This window comes from Dipodomys merriami, unplaced genomic scaffold (assembly GCF_024711535.1).
Source record: "Dipodomys merriami isolate MVZ:Mamm:240054 unplaced genomic scaffold, mDipMer1.0.p SCAF_16, whole genome shotgun sequence".
NCBI classification, from domain to species: domain Eukaryota; kingdom Metazoa; phylum Chordata; class Mammalia; order Rodentia; family Heteromyidae; genus Dipodomys; species Dipodomys merriami.
In genome coordinates, this window is record NW_027202937.1 from 18,896,157 (window position 1) to 18,918,079 (window position 21,923).

Sequence of the window (21,923 nt, forward strand, 5' to 3'; positions counted from 1 at the left end):
CTTCCTGGACATTGAGTAAAGTCAAGGACAAAACTTTATGATGTTATTCCTCAAATATTAACTTTTATAAAGAAGCCCAATAAATGTCAACAGAGTGGTACATTGATAATGTAGTTGCTCACTGCACTTCCAACCATTACCTTTAATTGTTTCCTCCACAACCTCCACCACCCGATCTATCTGTTGAACCTAGAAAAGAAGACAAATGATTAGACAAGCAGTTTAAATGGAGAGCAAGAAATTGTTTATGTTTCTAGTTCAGTCAATGTTATATATTTTTCTAATTACACCAATTCAAATTTTATTTACTGGAAATATAAAAAGTAGATATCAATATTCTATGTAAAAATTACATATGCAATTACTACCTTCCTTTCTACCAGTAACAAATAAATAATATTACATTTAAATAAACTGACAGGGTTTGAGTTAGGATAAACTAACCACATCAACTCAACACTACTCAAAATGTAAGTTTAATTAAAATATATTTCTTCCTACAAGGTATCAAGAAAAAAAAGGTTTAAAAAATAACAAACCTACACAAAGAAAATGCTAGGAGATCTTTCCCAAGTGCCATGTTTTATTAATTTTTTAAACTCTTCCAATAAATTTTTACTATCTGTTAAGGACTGTACTGAATCTCTGGACTATAAGGTCAAAAGATAAAGCTTTTGTTCTATATAAAGTGATACAGGAAGATTGCCCAGGGTGCCACTGGAAGCCAGATGGAAGGTAATAAGTCACACTTGAGGAACCAACAGTGCTGGTGAGTGAGGAGAGGAGAAGTCACTAAGGACAATGAATGAGCAGGGCTGAGTTTAAAGAAATACAAGAGAAGCCAAGGAAATTCAGCATTCAAGAAACTGAAGGAAGAAAGTCAGATAAAACAGGACACAGTATCATTGTTTTATTACAGAGGAAACCTATGGACCCTAGAAAAATGAAATCAAAACAAATATAAAATGAAAATAATGCAACTTGCATCTTTGCAATTGGCATCTTTGCCAATCAAACTGCTCATTATGATAAGTAGCTAACAAGATATTTCCTGGCATTAAATATCTGTATAATAGGGGCTGGAAAGGTGGCTCAGTGGTAGAGCGATTGCCTTGCATGCCTGAGGCCCTGGGTTCGATTCCTCAGCACCACATAAGCAAAAAGAAAAAAGCCGGAATTGGCGCTGTGGCTCAAGTGGTAGGGCACTAGTCTTGAGCTGAATTGCTGAGGGACAGTGCCCAGGCCCAGAGTTCAGGCCCCACGACTGGACCCCCCCCAAAAAAAGTATATATATATATATATGTATGTATGTATGTATAATAAATCTTTTCTGTAGCTTTTTAGTTTTTACAAGAAAGAGAAAAAAACTGAAAAGGCTGGTCTATGTACATATCCCATATATATAAATAGATCTACTGCCTGCATTTTACCAGTTACCTGGTACCTCATTGGTTGAATTTAGCACAATGCAATCATCTATATACCTACTGAAGTCAGAATGGTATTGTTATACCACAGTGCTATAATGAACCATACTGAGAGCTTTTTAAAAAATAATAATAATTTACTTAAAAAGCAATAGCAAGTTCAAGTCCCAAGACCTGGCGTGCTCGCACGCGCACGCACGCAAGCGCACGCACACACACACACACACACACACACACACACACACACACACACACACACACACACACACACACACACACACACACACACACACACACACACACACACACACACACACACACACACACACACACGGAGCTTGATAAAAGTAAAAGAGGATTCCTATTAGTGAGAGAAAGTGGGAAATGTGAGTTTTTAGTTTAAGTTAGTGCAATTAACTGTTTTGTATTTTTCTTATACTTTCAATATGTTTTATATACTGAAAGGTGACAGAGAAAAAAGACTAGATAAGAGAAATAATCATAATCAATAAAACAGGTTCTTCAGAAAGAACACAGATAATGAAGCAAGCCCAGAGACTATTAGGGAAGAGAAAAAGGGCTAAGAAATGTGGGAATAAGAAATGTAATAAGATTATTATGGTCAGATTTTATGCTTATATAAAAATGTCAAAAAGAAACACATTTTGTACAGTTAACATATGCCAATAAAAAAAAGTGCTAGATGCTGATGGCTCACACCTATAGTCCTAGGTACTTGGCAACCTGAAAACAAGAGGATCACAATTTGAGGCCAGCAGAGGCAGAAAAGTTCGTAAGTCCTCTAAAGCTAGGCACAGTGGCTCACATCTATCATTTCAGCTATATGAGAAGCTGAGGTTGAGGTTACTTATTTAAGTATAAATAAAGTTTGTGATTACAAACAAGAAGCAATAAAGTTCATTGTAGCTTATCACTCACAGTAAATATATATTCAAAAACATATTAACAGTGAATCTTACATTAGGTGAGTTTATAACAAAACTGAACAAGGCATTATGTTGCAGAAAAAGTTTTCAGCAAGAAATACAAGAAATAGTCCACTAAAATATGGTATTCATACATTACAAGTATATAGGAATAAAAAGTAAAAGTCCTTTGATATTCAGCAAGTAGAAGTATGTATAAAGGATGCAATGGAAAGCAGAAATACAGAGATTTGAGAAAAGAATTCCTTTGGACTGACACATCCATGGCATTTTTAAAATTAAATATTCTTTTTAATTTTAATTTTAATGTCAACATGATGTTCAGAGGGGTTACAGGTAGTGATTACATTTCTTGTCTAACTTGTTACCCCTTCCCTCATTTTTCTCCCTCTTTCCCTCCCTTCCAAGCCCTCCCAAGTTGTACAGATCATTTCCAACATATTGTCTTGTGCATATCACTGTTTCATAAGTTCCCCCTTTATCCTTTGTCTCACCATTTTGTTGAAAGCTCCATTTATTCATTAACTGATTTAAAGAAAAAATTATGTACATTTCCCTTTCAGCAGAAAGGACAATGGAGGAAATAATAAGGACGAAAGACAGAAAAATCAAAAAGAAACGCAGTGGCAGGGGAGGGTAGAAAGCAAAAAACAGGGCAGAGGAGGAGGCACAAAAACCTAATCCTGAACAACAGGATGAACTCCAAACTCACCTACAGTAGTGAAAAATATACTGAATTCATGCTAAGAAAAAAGGAAAGCTGTTCTTAATTAATACTGTAAATTGAAACCCTGAATACACAAGAGCCTATTCTCTGGCATATAATTCAAATAAAATAATATAAATAAAACAGTATCTTGTGTCCTTCGGGCACTTAGTTATAAATACACAGGAAAAAAGGCAGGCAGTTTGTTCTATTACTGTCACCATATGTTCTCCACAATGAGGGAAGGAGCTGGTGAATAAACAATTCATAAATAAAATTAATGAGTCATTCTACTGAAGAACTTTTCAAAGAAGTCCATAAAAACATTTGTTCCACTATTTGAAACTACTTTGAATTCATAACTAAATGGGCAGTGAAGAATCAAGCACATACAAAAGTACCTAAAGCAAATACAGTGCTAATGTAACATTTCCTCATTATTAGAAGCAAAGCTATCTGCAATATCCAGTGGTAATGGAAATGTTTTCAGTCTGTGCAGGCCAATATGGCACACACTAGCCGCATGTGGTTGTAATGTACCTGAAATATAGCTATAGTGATGGACATAGTGAAATTTTAACTAGTTTAAATTAGAATTTAAATAGTTATAGAATCACATTGAGAAGGGCAGGTTCAGGGAATGGCTAATATAGCCACCTTGTTACAGAAACTTTTGAGAGAAGCCCTAGGAAACATCTCAAGCAAATGGCTGTCGACTAGTAACATTTTCTTGCCAGACACCATTCTCTGTTGATACGAGTCTTCTGCCAGAGGTCCATCCACCATCAGCATTACCTTGGAGTAGCTTTTTCTCCGAAGGTATCAGGAGCTAGATAAGTTCATGGCTAGAATAATAAAATGACAGCTAACATTTCTGAGACAATGACTGTTTCTGGCTCTGTGCTAATAGATCTTTTATATTATCACATTTAATACCTTTACAAGGCTTCTATGTAAGAGAAACTGCAATTATTTCCAAGACAGAGAGAAACAAGATGCAAAGATATTCAGAGAGTCTTCTGCCAAATTGTCTTAGGAAATCTTACCAAGAAATGCCAAAAGACCTACATAAAGACAATTCTAATGACCACAGAATGCTATCCAACTGAACCTATACTTTCAGGAGACCCAGCTAATAACTATCCTTTATAGGCTCTCCCACACAAATCAACACAGGCACAAATGTATTCACTGCACCGATATTTACTAAAAACTCTGAACTGCACATTTTTCTAACAACTAGTATAGCAGTGAAAAATGCAGAGTTGTTGCTTTCTGGACCTTATGTTCCAGTTGGAGGAGACAAAGACACGAGTAACTCCATTTACTTTTACTATCATGACAGAAATTATAAGTCTGGAAGTAGAGAAAGACAGAGAGGACAATTTTGATATACTGATGAAGGTAAATATCTGGACAGTAATCCAAGGATCTGAACCAAAAGCAGAGTCATGACATGAACCTCACAAGGGAAAGTAAGGACCAGGGCTGACACAGAAATGATATAGATGGACTATAAGACCAAGAGAGGGCCAGCCCATCAGGGACACAGGGGCAGATGGGGCAAAATAAACAGGAATTAAAGAAATGAAATTTGAATTAATTTAAATGTGAATTTAAATAATCACTTGAGAACTGGTACCAAAATGAAAAAATATACATTGAACTTCAAAAGAAAAAAAATTATATAAGGACCTAATTTCATTCTTTTGCATGTGGCTATTTAGCTTTCCCAATACCATTTATTGGAAAGACTATCATCTTTTTGTTTTCTGTATGGCCTTGTTGAAAATTAGTTGGCTGTATATGCTTAACTCTAATTCAAGAGGCTCTTCCTTATGTTTCATTAATCTATGTATCTATTTTTATGTCCAGTGCCATATTTTTGGATTACTATGGCTTTAAAACATTGCTACTGGTCAGGCACTGGGGGTTCATGACTGTAATCCTAGCCACTCAGGAGGCTGAAATCTGAGGATCATGTTGTTCAAAGCCAGCCTAGGCAAGACAGTTTGTAAGACTATCTCCAATTAACTACCAGAAAAGCAGAAGTGGTGCTATGGCTCCAAGTGGAAAAGTGCTAGTCTTGAGCAACAAAGCTCAGGGAAAACACTCAGGCCCTGAGTTCAAGCCCTACAACACACACACACACACACACACACACACACACACACACATACACACACACACACACACACACACACACACACACACACACACACACACACACACACACGCGCGCGCGCGCGCGCGCGCGTTACTGTGGCTTGGAATTCTATGCACTGTTACTGCAGCACTGTCATGAATGTTTGGTTTTGGTTTTGTTTTTTTGGTGCCATTACTGGGCTGTGAAATCAGGGCCTTGGGTTCCTACTTGGCTTTCTGGCTCAGGGTTGGTGCTCTACAACTTACAACAAGCTACATGAGAGAAACATCTTCAAAGTTCCTCCGAATGCTGCTTTACTTATGTATGTAATTTTCAGAATTAAAGTGTTCACACTTGAAATTGTCTTCATGCATTCTGACTTTTCCAGATTGGAACATCCAGTCTAGAAGATGTTGAAAACCACTACAAATCACACTGATAGCTGCCCCTGCCATGAGTGGATACCTGTGGTCACCACATTTCTATCCCACTCTCCCCAAAAGGGTCCACTTGCCTGCAGGGCTTACAGCTGGCTCTGCAGGAAGCTCTGTCATTGACAAAATTCTAATGTCAAACTAAATATTCTGCTTCAAATTGCATGTTTCAAAGTGCTACAACCTGAGTATTAATTTGTGGTTTATTGGGATTCCTAGAAATATAGTATAGCATTAAAGATAAGTCAAACAAATAAACCCTAAGCTCAAAGGTCGTACTTGTTACTAATACAGGAAATCTACATAAGTATGCTTCACTATAATAAATGCTATTCCTACTAATAGTGGATACTGCCATCATTGAGAAAAAAGATCTCAAGAAGAACACAACTCCTGCCAAACAGACAGAAAGAGAATTTCCATTTAAGCTTTACACTCAAGTTGCCAAGTAGTCAATTTCACCATGGTCTAAGGACCTATCCCAACAGAGTCTCCAGGAAGTGAAGTTCTAGACTTAAACTAGATGCATGCCTCTTCCCAGCCAGAATGTAAGGTGTATAATGATTTTATACACACCTGCATTCCCAGCATGTTGCAAAGTGTGCTCACAGTAAGAACTGGCTAAATGGAAGAACTGGTTATGTGGCAGGATTTGGAGAGCCAGGACTTGAGGCCAAGTCTTCTGACTCCTGAAATCCATTAATCTTTTCTTTTTTTTTTTTTTTTTTTTTGGTCCAACCTTTACTAGGAAATATCCTATATATTCAGATTGACTAATGTGAAACAAACTTTCTGTCAACAAACAAGCCTAAGAGAAGGAGGGGACACTAAAAGAGTTGTAGTTACAAAATCAGAGAACTGTCCACAGCTAGACACAGAATGACCAATGTAAAGCAAACAGCAGCAAGAAAAATGGCATGACATGAAAAAGACCAAGATGGATGGCTAATCGCAATAATTAGCCAAAAGAGGTCAACTGTAAGGAAAACTTTCTAGATCTTGAAAACATTTCTATAAAACACTGGTATAAAAAAATCAAGACTCTGTGCTAAATATAAAATACATATTTCCTTTAATGAGAAGAAAAACAGTTTGGTTAAGAATAGAGATAGTCATTGAAGGTATCTGTATTTGTAATTCTATTCTTTCTCCTTCTCAAAGAAATGAGGAAATACAGAAATGTGGTAGGTTTGAACCCGTTTGTACTCCAGGACAGGCTGATGAAATCTTTATTCCTCTTCCCACAAGCGCCCAGCCCCCCTCCCCACCAGGGCTTATCACACAGACAGTATCAATGAGTAGATCACATCAAGGGACAAGGACTGATGGTACAAAGAGACTGGGGAGACAAACCACCACTAACCTAGTACTCTCACTTTGCTGTTACTCTGATTATTAAAGTAAACCGAATGCCCCACACTATTGACTCAATGTGCTCCCAAAACACATGCTCTGAAATCTCAATCCCCAAATTCATGAAAATAGTATGTATGGTGGTGCAGGTCTTTGAAGATAATCAGATTAGATGAAGTCATGATGGGAACCATGGATTTTTAAGAGGAAGAAGAGAGATCTTAGCTGGAACTTGTGCTCTGTCTTAACACATGAAACCCTCACCAAGTTATGATATATCTCAGGAGGCCCCCAGCTCTGCCAAGCAGATGCTAGGGCCATGACAAGGACTCCTGAGCCTCCACCTCTGTGAGTTGAACACTATATCTAGCTACAAATAGAAAATGGACTAATTAATCAGCCTCCTGTCTTCGTTTGTTTGTTTTCTATGTATCCAAGGCTTGCTTTGGACTTTTCAATCCTCTGCCTCAGGCTCCTGTGTACTAGGATTATAGAAATACATCACCACACCCAGCTTATTAATATCTTAAATGCTTACTTCATGGGCACTTCCAAATATAGGCAGGTATGATATCTTTTAACTAAGGGATTCAATAAATATCCTGCTCACCAACTGATCCCCCCTTAAACATCAGCTCTTTATTGCAATCATTTGGTTAACAGAATTGACACAGCCTCCCTATGTTGTGACTGGCAAGAGTCTAGAAAACAACAGTATAATCATGGCTGCTTTTCTTTACATCTCTATTATCACCCTTCATTGCAGAATTCTTGTTAAGAAGTAACATTCTTCAGCTGGGAAGGTGGCTCAGTCAGTAGAGTGCTTGCCTTGCATGCATGAGGCCCTGGGTTCGATTCCTCAGCACCACATACACAGAAAAGGCCAGAAGTGGGGCTGAGGCTCAAGCTCAGAGAGGCTCAAGGACAGTATCTAGCTCCTGAGTTTTCAAGCCCCAGGACCAGGAAAAAAACAAAACAACAACAAAAAAAGTAACATTCTTCACTCAGTCTGCAGATAAAATTTACAATTCCAAACATCTGAGTAGAAGTATTTTCCCATGGTGCTGGAAGTAAATACCTATTGTTTTTTTTTACCTTTAAGAACAAATTTTTCATATTATAAAATCCATTTGTTTCTTTACTTCAATTTACTATATTTGAGAAGGTTTCTGACTTGGTTCCAATTGTAACAATTCTACGAAACAAAAGGTCTGTATAAATACCAATTGTAGATGATTCTGATTTCCTTACAAAAATTGTCTTTTGAAAATATTTACTTACGGGTAGATCATCTTTGTTTTGTGCCAGACTTTGAACTGAGAGTTTCACACTTTAAAAATTGGCTTGCTTGCCAGGCACCATAGGTGGCTCATGGCTGTAATCCTAACTACTCACAAGGTTGAGATCTGAGGATTGTAGTTTGAAGTCAGACGGGCCAAAAAGTCTCCATGAGACTCTTGTCTACAATTAACCACTCAAAAACCAGCAAAATAGCTCAGGAACAATATCCAGGCCCTGAGTTCAAGCCCCATAACCTGAGGAGGGGGAGGGAAGAGGGGGGGAAGAGGGAGAGAGAGAGAGAGAGAGAGAGAGAGAGGGAGAGAGAGAGAGAGGGAGAGAGAGAGAGAGGGAGGAGGAGGGAGAGGAAGAGGGAGATTAGCTTACTTTCTCATGGATGGTGCTCTACTATTTGACAAATTTCTCCAGTCTAGCATTTTGCTTGTTAATTGGAAATAAAATTTCTAGAACTTTTCCAGCCCAGTTGCCTTTGAACTTTGAGCTTCAGACCTTAGCCTCATGAGTAGCTAGATTTATAAGTATGAGCCATATGCACTTAGAAAATGATGTTGACAAAGAATAATAACTTTACAATACTTTACACTGGTGAATATGTAATTAAATCACTACACTAAAATATTAATGGCAATGTAATCTGAGGAAGTTTTTACATTATGCTACTTTATTTTTACTAATTTTAAGTTAAAATAAAAAGCCCACTGTGAAAATGAAGGTATTCTGTAAGCCAGGCCCAAAGAAACATAGGTCCCATGGTTTCCCTTATTTGCAATAACTAGTATATGTCAGAATCAAGCAGAAAAGGTCAGAGAAGTTGATGTTAGGGAAATGAACCCTAAGATATGTATTCAAATGTTTTTTTCTTTCATGCAATAGTTTCTAACACATTTATAAGATTATTTCTTTGTTGCTTTATATGTCCCTCCCCCACGGTATAACCCCTATTTTCACTGTATTTGATGTTGGTATAATTTGTGGAGGGGAAGGGAAAAAACAAATAGTTTAAATAGGGATACAGGTGGACCCACTGCAACAATGAGATGTGCAAATCGTTATGTTGAAAACGAACTTTACAATTTTGGTGGAGAAGAGAGGCGGATGGGGGGGGGGCAGATGGAGGATGGGAAGGGATGGGATGGAGAAACAAAGGAGGAGGCTACAATGCTTGATAAGAAATGTACTCATTATCTTGCCCATGTAATTGTAACCCTTCTGTACAGTATTTTCACAATAAAAAAAAAAAGAAAATGAAGGTATTCTGCATAGTTCCTGAAAGGTAGAAAGTATTTACATGAATACTTAAGAAGTAAATTATAAACTATCTTCAACAGAACATTAATACGTAACTTAAAATACTTAAAAAGCTCAAAGGGACAAAAACTCACAATAGTGGAAAATAAACATCCAAAATAATCTTAAGATCATAATATTAAAAGACTCAATGATTAAAAGTCTGAGTAAATTTTTAGAAGTTATAATAATTGTGCTGCTGTGATACAAAGAGGATTTTTCTTTTTATTCACTTATCAAGACAAGTGTTCTTGAGTAATATTTCTCTAATTATAAATAAGTCAGATAAAGTAAGTATAAGGAATGCTAATGGTATTAAGGGGGAATTGTGTGATGGAGCAAACAGTCTGTTCAACAGGAAAAAAAAAATGTTAGTTGATGCTACAACTTTGTCTCAGCCCTGAAAATTGTCCTCCACATTTACATCCTCTTTGTTTTTTGTTTTTTCTTTTTCTTTTTGGCAGCACTGGGGATCAAACTGGAGTTTCAAACATGCTTAGCAAGCACTCCGCAGCTGAGCTACAACCCCAGGGCCTCAAAACAGTGTCTTAAGAATCTCCATTTTCCCTTAACATATTCCATGCTCTTCTCTGTACATACTCAATCTCAGAATTGTTACCATAATGTGTACATAAAGAAGAGACTGGTGAGACCACAGAAAACCTGCTATTCCAGTAACATTAATTCCTTGGGATGAAATCTAAGATTCACTCCAAGTACAGACCACATTCCATCTCACAAATAGTTCTAGCTAGTTTCCCATTTCCCTAGCACAGCAGGGTTGTGTTTAGAGAGGGGGTTAGTTTGACATGAAAAGATAACTCAGGAGTCTTCTATTCATTTCATTCCCTAAACCAGGAGAAATCAAAATGTAAACAGACAAATAGTGAAAACAGCTAATGTTACCAAACATTCTGGTTCTGTTTGTTTAAAGTGAGAATGTTTGTTCAGAGATTATTAAATTTGCTGGTGGGGTGAGGACTTCACAGGAAACAAGTTCATTACACTGAGAACATAATACAAGAACTTGTTGATGGTATACCAAGCAAGAAAAAAGAAATGCATTATAAAGCCCAATTCAATTGCCCATCATTCATCTAATCTTTTAGATGAACATACAATATTTTAAAATATGTTTTAAAAGTTAATAACAGCTTGTTTTAAAGATGAATGGTGAGCTTTCCAGGCACATGGCACAAAGAAGCAGTAACTCACTTGGTAAACAAGCGCTGACTGAATGCCAATTACTCCATGGCATTTTATGAATCAGGCTACAAACAGAATGACAGAGAACAGGGACTGGTCTCCAGGATTCTCAGAGCCAACCTTCTAACAGGGAAAATCCCATGCCAGGAATAAAAAGACAATGGGAAGATGTTTCAGGCAGTTAGTCAATAAGTATCCAATGGATGTCTATGAAAATATGGGCACTTTGACAAGGACTGAAAAGCTGTCCTCCTGAGGATAAACATTTAAATAATAATGTGGACTTTATTGAAGCAATAGTATAAGTAAAGCAAAAATCACAAATCTAAGTATGAAATGGTAACTGTGCTAAATTAATACAGCAGAGGACAGGGAAGCAGAAGGCTGGATCACCAAGGACTGCATGCAGACTAGGAACAGCAAATTGTGCTGTTTTGCAGTGGAATCTGATGTGGGTGGGGGGAATTGAGTATATAAAGGTAAGACATTCCAACAACATACCTATATGAGAGGGAGTGATAAGTATGCAGTTCAGTGGAAAGAACTGAGTTGATGAAAAGAGAGATGGCAACAAAGACCAGATTATCATGATTATTATGATTATGTGAGCCTCACCCTATCTTCTGCATTCTCTCCCCCGGCCTTTTCCCTAGAGTAAGGGGTGGGCTGGGAAGTCCTAGGGTTCTGATTCAGGACCTTGAGTCTGCTAGGTAGGTGCTTTACCACGTGAGTCACACCTCAGAACTTTTCTGCTTTAGTTATTTTTTGGGTAAAGTCTTGTGCTTTTTGCTAGAGCTGGCCTTAGACAATGATCCTCTCTCCTATAGTTCCCACATGATTGAAAAGAGCCATAAAAAATCTTGACCATTATTGAACCTCTGTCTAATGTTCTTGAAACACAACTAACCTGGAAGCGATGATCATACAATCATCATTACTTTTCAGTAATGACTATATTGTTTTTCTGCAGAAATCTGAACAAGTCTTATCACTTTCTGTAAGTTGTTTCTTTTCTGCTCCCTTACACTGAGGTAAATATCTTGTTTATTGATTGTTAGAATGAAAATAAATACTTTTTTTATTCTTCAAAAAAAAAATCTTGACCATTAATGAGGTCTTACTCATTTTCTACCCAACCTAGCCCTGAACTGCAACCCTTCAGATCTCTGCCTCCCAAGAAGATGAGATTACAGATGGGAGTCATCTCAGCCAGCCACTAACATCTCTCTTAATGAGAAAACCTACATTGTATTTTTGTAGTAAAATGAAAAGGTTAAAATGACTTGACAGTCTCAAGAGCAATAAAGAATATTAGGACAGCTACAAATAACCTAGAAATAGGATTAATCTGATTAATCATGTAAGGTTTATCTTTTAGTCCACCAAGTGAAAGCTTACCCCAATGATACTCAGTCCTTTGAGGTAGTCCTGGCGGGGCTGGGCTTGAGGAACACAGCCAGCAAGCACTACTTTCTTGTTCTCCTCTTGAGCTTTCCTGAAAAAGGGAAATAGAAAACAGTCAATTCTTTCACTCACAAGAATATTCTTGGAAGCTACTGGTGCATATAAGCTCTCAAAATAGTAATAAACCCAGCCAGCAGATGAGGACAGCTCCTCTTACAACTCATTAAGATAGCGTAAGACTTCCACACTATATATTGACTTATACCACCAAAGGCCATGTTGACAACACACCTAAGATTGTCTTCCATTATTATGTCAGTATAAAACAACCACTCAGAAATGGTAAGGATATGAATCATTCTTGAAAACTACATTTTCCAGAGAAACAGGCTTACCCTTCAAACAAGTCGCTTATTTTAAAATTCAAAGAAATGTGCATACTTTCTTAGTCTTTGGCCAATATATAAAACAAAAGGTATATTTCAGAAGAAAAAAAAAAAGCTTAACCAAGAGAAATAGATACACCAAAGTATAATATCCCATGTCCTTAGAATTCCTGAATCTTTGCCCCCCTAGGCAACCTACAGTTATTGGTCACTTGTGTTTACTAAAGACACCAAACCATCCCTCACATATTCAAGAATAAATATATAAACAGGGTTGTATATTATATATATATTGTGTGCACACACATATATATGCATATTTTATTCAGTTATACACAGGTGAATTTTTGAGAAAGTATTTCTCAAATATGAAAACCTACATGAAAATATATGGTCAGTTGTATAAGTATTTTCACATCAAATGTTATGGCTTGGATCTCTCATAATATCTGAAGGCTCCAGCATTGAATGAAGGCTTGGTCCCAAATGGAAACATGTTCACAGGGCTCTGGGAAATTATTGGATCATGAGGGTTCTGACTTCACTGATGGCTTCATCTACTAATGGCTTCATAATCTCTTGGACTCCTCTGAGATGATGGAAATTTAGGAGACAAAACCCTAGTTAAAAGTAGTGTGTTCTTGTCCCTGGCCCCTTCTTCTTTTCTTTCTTCCCACCTTTTACCTACTCCCTTTCTCCCTATATCTGTTTGTCTGTCTCCTCACTCTACTCCTCTTCCTGGCCACATGAAGTGAGCAGCTTTATTCCACCAACAGCTTTGCTGCCAACAATAAACAATATATGGTGCAACCTCTGAAACTATGTACCAACACAATCTTTTCTAGATGCTGATTTTCTCAAGTATTTTGTCAGTGTAATGGAAAGCTATCACAGACAAACAGAAAAAGTAGAAATATTGGTTCAAAGGTATCACATCTGGCTATTTTATCAAGTATTTCTTTATTGAAGAGGGATTGGGGCGTACACTCTATAGGAAGATTATTTACTTGTTCACAGGCACACATGGACTGGAAGACACTGCTGGAAGACAGTAGCTAAATGTAGAACTTCTATCTTTTCCTACAAGTTCACATACTTTAGCTACCTTAAATTAAATTCTTAAGTTCTCAACACTTTGACAGGCTGCATCCTATGCACCTAGGTCCCTACCAATCTCTAGGCCTCTGAAACCCACTGAGAACACTGAGGTTATCTGAGGTCCAGTTTCTGACTTTAACTTTGGACTCTAGTCCCACCAAATGAGAAGTCTCTATACCTGGGACACTTTGTCTTTTGCAACCTTTTCTAAAGAACTAGAAGCCAACAAAAATGTGAGATTAGTTGGACCTGCTTTCTGTGATCAGAAAGCACCTCATTTCTTCTGGAAAATACAAAGAGAAGGATGAAAGTAATGAATAGACAGAATATAAATCACTTCTTTAAGAGCACCTGTAAATCTTCCATTTCAATGACTTCCTAGAGTACTTTCATATAATTCTCCTAATTAGAATCCTGAAAACACTTGTAAATGAAATTTCCTTTTTAAAAAGAAATCTTAGTTTGATCAACTGCATAATACATCTAAGAGAATTACTGCCTGGCTCAGCCACATAGTTTTACCTTTTTATCAATACTAAGCACATCACAAATATTTCTCTTGTAGCAAATGTGAAAAGCTTTTATCAAATGAAAGCATCTTTCCATTTTCATTAACAACCTCCACAAGGAAGTTAACATCCATTGTTGGACGTAAAAGCATAGCTATATAACACCTAGCTAGAGTCACTGGCAAACATCCAAGACAGACTCTGAGATCACTAATAACTAAATCCAAATAAAAAGCCTGTTTCCTATAAAGTGAAGTCATTCAATTACTTAATTAGGAAGCATGTCTCAGACGTTATAGTGAGTGCTTAATGACACAGAAATGAGGAAAACCAGTGCCTTGCACTCAGCAAACTTATATGTCTTATAATGGAAACATCATGAAGACCATAAACAACATCAAGTAAGATGCTTTCAGTGACAGAGAGATACACAGGTAACATACCAGGAAGGCAAAGGACAAGCACAGACAGAAAAGGGCTAAAGAAAGCTTCATAAAGAAATCTGGGAGGATTTTTACCAGCAGAAAGGAGTAGGATGGAACAGATACACGGGATAAGACAGGAAAGGAGAAAGCAGAGGAGAACACTAAACTCTAGAAGAGCTTGCAATTCACGGATGACTTTCAGGAGGTCAGAAGAACACAGAAAATTAAGAAGAAAGGTTCAAACTAGATGCTAGATTTAATTATTTATTGGGCATTATTCTGAGCTGCTACTGAATTTGGCTTTAAAATGGTATGGCAGACCATATCTACAGATCTAAACCAAAAATCATAGCCTCGTCAGGAATATTAATGACATCATTTTGTGTAACCAAAAAGAGCAGTGAAAGTTTTAATATAAACTCTTTGAATACTCTTGTTCTAAACATTCTCTTTTTAAATTCTGTTCTTTTACATTAGTAAGCTTTAGTCGGGTTTTTCTTCTGAAATATACCTATCAGACAGTTTAAAAACCTTTTTGTCCTTCAGAACATGAATGCTTACAAGATAATACCTTAAGAACATTTAAAATAGTATGAATGTCTTCTTTTTCAGGTAGGCCTGAAATGTTAATTAAAATAAAAACTGGATATAAAGTTAATTTGATGTAATAGCTTATATTTTCTTGAAACATTTTTCTAAATTAAAAAGTGACACTCTTGTCTAGAGTACTAACTTGAGTAATGTAGACATGAAAAAATCATGCCCTTTTCTGAGAATCAAATGCAAGAAATAATTCATACAAAAATCTTAAAATTTACAGCATTGCATTACTGATGGTACACCAACACCACCCCTTTATTTCAATAAGAAAAGTGAGATTCAAAAAGATGTGGTGACTGAGCTAGAGTTAGTGACGGAAGTAGATGTGCATCCAGATGGCCTGCTTCCATGGCCATCACTCCCACTGAGGCCCCTGAAGGACCCGGCGGGGGATCAGCAGGGAGGCAAGGCTGCTGAGACCAGACTCCTGCTCTATCCTCCACTACAAACTATGGGTTGCCATCTGCCTTGTGTAGCAAGGGTCTGTGAAATACTTTGGAGAAAGATTTCTTGTGGCTCTACATTAAAGAGTAAAAAGTGACAATAAGGATAGAAACTTCATGAAGAGGTTAAGAAAACTTGGCTCATTATAGAAAGGTGTTTCAATGAGATGCACAGATTAAAAAAAAAACAGCTATAAAAGCAAAGGGATAGGGGAGGAGAAATGATGGAACCAACGACAGTGGGGCTGGGATAAAAGTATAAAGCTGTAGCAATAGAAACCAGAAAATGTGCCTGTGGAGATTCCACACTGGGTAAAGGATCAGACACGGGGGGGGGGGGGGGGGGGGGGGGGGAGGGCAGAGAAACATCAGAGGACTTGAGCAGCTTCCATGGCTTAAAAGAGAACCAAGTGCTGACAATGGGAATGATACTATCTCTAAATCCTGCCAGACAAACTGTGAAGTCGCCCTCCAAGAAGTCAGGAAAGTGACCTTCCCCAGTTCTTTGGCAGCGGGCAAGAAGAAGATGGCCTGATAATCAGGACAGACTGGCTGCTGTTAACTATCGTCAGTGGGCCCTTCATAATAAGCTGAATAGTTGAGATTGATTAAGCATGAGTTTGATTCCCTGGGCCCACTTAACTCTGAGTCAACGTACAAAATCAAGTTTCTGAGACTGCAAAACTAAGGATTCTACAGTGAAAAAACTGGTGCATCTAATTATGTCAACTAGTTAAGCCTTCTTACCTCTGTAATATATGCTTCTATTTCAATCCTTAAAAATAATTCAGTGTATATACCATCAGCTTTCTTTTTTTTTTTCCTGTCGTGGGACTTGAACTCTGGGCCTGGGCTCTGCCCCTCAGCTCTTCAGCTCAAGGCTAGCACTCTACCACTTGAACCACAGCGCCACTTCCGGTTTTCTGGTGGTTTATTGGAGATAAGAGTCACGGTTTTGCCAGGCGCTGATGGCTCACACCTATAATCCTAGCTACTCAGGAGGCTGAGATCTGCCAGCCCGGGCAGGAAAAGACTGTAAGACTCCTATCTCCAAAAAACCGGAAGTGGCATTGTAGATCAAGTAGTAGAGCACTGGCCTTGGGCTGAAGATCTGAGGTACAACGCCTAAGTCCAGAGTTCAAACCCCATAACTGACACACAAAAAAAAAAAGATCCATGGTCTTTCCTGCCTGGGCTGGCTTTGAACCATGATCCTCAGATCTCAGCCTCCTGAGTAGCTAGGATTACAGGCATGTGCCACCAGCACCCAGCTATACCACCTGCTTTTTAAAGCCAATGGTTTAAGAGTTCAGCATCTTCTAAATGCTAAAGGATATATTTTCTTTACAAATTCAGCACAGAGCCACTTATGCCATGTAATGGCAAAGCCATCAACAACAAGACCATCCTTCCATTTATTTTTCCTAAAAATCTTAGGACTATTCTAGCAAATTTCACTCTCATATTCAATCCATCAGCAAATCTTGCTGATTATACCTTGGGAATATATGCAGCTTCAACCACTTTCACCACCACTGCCTCAAACCTCTGGTCTAAGTCACTAACAATGCCCAGCTGCCTTCCATCTTGCTTCCACTGAAGTTTAGTCTCAGCATAGCAATCACAGCAGGCTTCTTAAAATAGAAGCCAGAGCATGGCATCCACTCACTCAGGTCTTCACACAGACCATCACCATCTTACTAGGATTGAGAATCAAGACCTGAAAAGCCTGTAAGGCTCTTCAATTGTCCTGGTACTTCTAACTCCTACTATTCTTTCCATACTTATTCTATTCCAGACACATAGCCTTCTACGAGTTCTAAAAAGACCCAGCCAAGTGTCCACACTAAGCTTATGAACCAGTGTTTTTCCCAGTGACATGTCATCTGCCCAATGCCCACAAGGCTCCCCTCCTCTCATCTGCTAGGACTCTGCTCACCTATCCTCTTTCCCTCCACTATTATTCTCTACAGCACCAACATCTGGTTCTCTGCCTTATTTCTTTACACCTCTCAGCTGCTCCTCTAATATGAAATACTGTTATTTAATTTTGTAAGTCTGTCTCTACCCCTCTCCCAAATTGAATTTCCATAAAGACAGAAGTTTATGTGTAATATGGAACACATGGGTATTGCCAGACTTAGGTTCATCTAGCCTACCATGCTTTAGTAGCAAAAAGGAGCAAGGGAACTATAAAAGTACAACCATGAGATATAGCTGCATAGACGCAGGAGGGACCACCACACTCATTGGTAAAGTGGGGTTAATAACTGATTAGGAGTAAAGGCTGGAGCCAGGATGCCTAAATTTTAATACTGCCCCTGATGTTTGCTGTCACCATAAGGGAATTACTTGACCTCTCTACGCTTCAGCTTCTTTATGTCTAAGAGTTCCTACCTCCTAAGCTGTGGTGAGAATTCATGGACAAAAACATTTTACAATGGCTAGGAACTTAGTAAATACTTGCTATTCACAGTAGCAATATCACATAAGAGAATTCTGGAGACTTACAATGCTACATGGAAAGAAATCTAAAATGTATGTATCATTTTTGTAAAGAATATATAAAGAAAGTATATGCATATGGAAACTGAAAGGAAATGTCCAAAATGTAAATAATTACTTCTTCTACTAGGTAAAGAATTAAGAAAATAATCCCCCAACAACAAATCCACAAAGAAACAACTGCCCAATAAATAAGTGGGCTAAAGACTTAACAGAGAAACTTCTCTGAAGAGGAAAGGCTGGTCAATAGACACATGAAGAAATGCTCAACCTCTCTAGCCATAAAAGAAATGAGATCAAAACAACATTGAGATACCTCACCCCAGTTAGAATGGCTATAATCAAGAACTCTATTAACAACAGATGCTGGAGGGGATGTGGACAGAAGGGAACCTTACTACATTGTTGGTGGGAGTGTAAACTTGTTCAACCACTTTAGAAAGTTGTGTGGAGGTTTCTCAAAAGACTCCACATAGAGCTCCCCTATGACCCAGCAATCACACTTTTGGGCATTTACCTGAATGATCGCAAACAAGACCATCTTAAAGCTACCAGCACAACTATGTTTATTGCAGCATTATTTACCATAGCTAAGATATGGAACCAACCCAGATGCCCCTCAGTAGATGAATGGATCAAGAAAATGTGGTATACATACACAATGGAATTCTATGCCTCCATCAGAAAGAATGACATTGCCCCATTTGTTAGGAAATGGAAAGACTTAGAAAAAATTATATTAAGTGAAGTAAGCCAGGCCCAAAGAAACATAGGTCCCATGGGTTCCCTTATTTGCAATAACTAGTATATCTCTGAGACAAGCAGAAACGGTCAGATAAGTTGATGTAAGGCGAAATGAACCCCAAGATAAGGACTCAAATGGTTTTTCTTTCTTGCTATTGTTTCTAACACATTTATAAGATTATTTCTATGTTGCTTTGTATGTCCCGCCCCCACAGTATAACCCCTGCTTTCACTGTATTTGATGTTGGTATAATTTATGGAGAGGAAGGGGAAAAACAAATCATTTAAATAGGGATACAGGTGGACCCATTGCAACAATGAGATGTACAAGACATTATGTCGAAAAACAAACTTTACAACTTTGGGGTGGGGGTGGGAGGACATGGGAGGGCAGGGATGGTAAGGGAAACAAAGGAGGAGGCTACAATGCTTGAAAAGAAATGTACTCATTACCTTGCTCATGTAATTGTAACCGCTCTGTATGGTAATTTCACAATAAAAAACTTATTAATATAAAAAAAGAATTAAGAAAATAGATATTCCAACATGCTCTTAAAGCTTAACTTGAAAATAAGACAAGGAGCAAGAGCATCCCCACAGCACAGCATCCCCACAACCCACTTCAAAGGAAATCACCCCCAGACCAAAACCAAGGTAGTAAAATATATGAGTCGTATGACTCCCTATCTCCCATCCTAACTTGCAGTAGTAACCTCAAAGAGGTTCCCCAACATTACTAGAGCTCCTCTTGGAAAGTGGATTTGGTCAAATGAATAGATTCAATCGAGGTAGTAAATGTTTCACACAGAATCTCTTGTAGGCAGTCATGTAATTCTGCTTTACTTCCTCAAAGGCAGACAGTCCATTAACTCGAAATTTCCTGTTTAATCAATGAATACAATTCATTGTTTTTATTATATTCAGCATCCAAATAGCTTCCACTTATTAATCAAAAAGGTATATTCGCTACACTGAGATATATTCCAATTTATGACCAAATTTGTGGTCTTGTTTGTAAAATCTTGACATGCTGACATTTCCTTATTATAGACAATATAGTGAATCTAACTGAACTGGTAATTGATTGTCTTAGATAATCTCTGTGCATATAAAATCTCAGCTGTGTACCAGACATACGAGACTTTCTAACCTTGTCATTTCATTTTATAAAAAGGAAACTGAGGATTAGAAAGATTTAATAGCTTGCCGGAGGTCACAATAAAGACAGAGCCATTACTTCAAGCCATCTATCACTGCCCTTTGCTTCAATACAATAATGCCCTAAGCCAATGGTTACAAGATCCATAAGGCTGTGTGTCCCTATCATAAATAATCTCACAAAGGCCACATAAATGGATTCATTTCTTTCTTTACTAGGTTTCAGTTATTACTTCTCAAAGTCAGTTTCTAATTTCTCTACTCAATCTACTTGTCACCATTTCCATCTCTAAGAAACTTTCTAGAATAAATGATGAAAATCAACAACTTCATTTGCAAACTGATTAATGAAATATTTACTTTGTGCCTAATATATGTGTGTACAATGCATGCTTAATGGACCACCAGATACCAAGAGGAATTTGTGCTTTAAGGAACACACATGAAGCTGAAAATCCTCTCCCAAATTTAGAATATGTAAACTGTACAGAAATACAAATGAATACTTTCAGTAAGACTACCCTCCACTTTTAAAAGAAATCTCTCAAATGACCTTTAATTACCCTATGTTTTTTAGTTATTTACTCATAACTTAGCTCCCTCAAAAAGCTCTCAACCTCCTTTCTTTTATCTAGAGTGTTCTACTACTCTATTCCCTTGGTTAATAAGGTACCCAAGCTTGAACTTCTAAGTGCCTCTGTGAGTCACATTTCTTTATGAAGTGTTAGATGCACATGTTATTTTTATTTATAGGTTCTAATTACTATTAGTAAGCAAGAAGAGTTCTCTTCCTCTATCTTCTACAGTCGAAAGTTCAATGGAATTTTGTGAACTTCCAGACATTTAAAATTCACAGAACATTCGTATATGAATCAATGGTTTCTTTCATGGTAGGAAGGTGAAGCTCTCTTTTCTCAAAAGGATTACCATCAACAAATAACCTCAAGTATATGGTATGTTTTATTTCTAATATGGAGAATATCCCCATAAAATAAAAAAGCAAATACCTGCAAGTAACTCACTGTTCCTAGGAACAATATCCTGATACTGAACTCACAGCAACATTGTACAGACAAAAGCCTTCTGGAGAGTAAAGAGCAGGGAGAGCACTTGAGGGCACATCAGTAGCCCTCAAGAAGGCAATGGCTGAGAAAAGAACCACCAATCAGCCACTGTACTGACTGCTTTGTCATCCAACTATTGTACATTAATCACTAGAATGACTACACTTAATAGATTAGTTAATTAATTAATACTCTGGGGTAAAAGAAAGGAAAGTTTACAGGTTGTGTTCCAATAATAATTGACTGAACGGATAAGCAAGTAAGAAAGTTCTATTGCCTTCTAGCTTTAAAAAAAAATACTGAAGGGAAATGCATTCTTGGACTTATTTCTACCTCCATGGACCTCAATACTACTAAATCTCAACCTGGTTTCTGGTAGAAGACACACCCAAATTTAGAATTAATGATAAGTTCTTAAAATTTATAAAAGATTATGAGCATAACTGTTACAAACTTTTTAAAATAAATTTTCCAAAGTCACTTTTCAAGAAGTAATAAACATAAAAGCTGGCCCACTCAAAGGAGCAAGAGAAAAACCCTTTGTTATTAAAATAATAAACTACAAAGTAGCAAAACAAGTGTCAATAGAGCCCTTGGGAAGATAAGAATAGGCAGTGTTGTCTCCTTGGCCCCTACATTCTGGGTGAAATTAACTTCCTTCCAAACATTCAATGGACTTCAGTAGCTCCTCTTGCACAGATCGAGAGTTCTTACTGAAGGGGAGGGGCAACAGGCAGAAAGGAACGGGATGTAAGGACACTTAAAAACTCATGGTTTTGTTG

The 21,923-nt window shown here is 37.6% G+C and overlaps 1 protein-coding gene across 7 annotated transcripts in view; it reads right to left on the reverse strand.

Moving 5' to 3' along the window:
* The window catches only part of Cdkal1 (CDK5 regulatory subunit associated protein 1 like 1), a 732,742-nt gene that overhangs the window by 589,050 nt on the left and 121,769 nt on the right, over positions 1-21,923 (reverse strand). For all 7 annotated transcript variants that reach the window (XR_011372241.1, XR_011372240.1, XM_070024471.1 and 4 more), the window contains 2 exons: positions 12,204-12,300; positions 141-189 (listed from right to left, as the gene is read on the reverse strand). Coding sequence is in view for 5 of the 7 variants with exons in the window: in XM_070024471.1 (XP_069880572.1) it covers positions 141-189; positions 12,204-12,300 (146 nt within the window). In the remaining 2 variants the exon portion in view is untranslated. The remainder of the gene's footprint in view (positions 1-140; positions 190-12,203; positions 12,301-21,923) is intronic.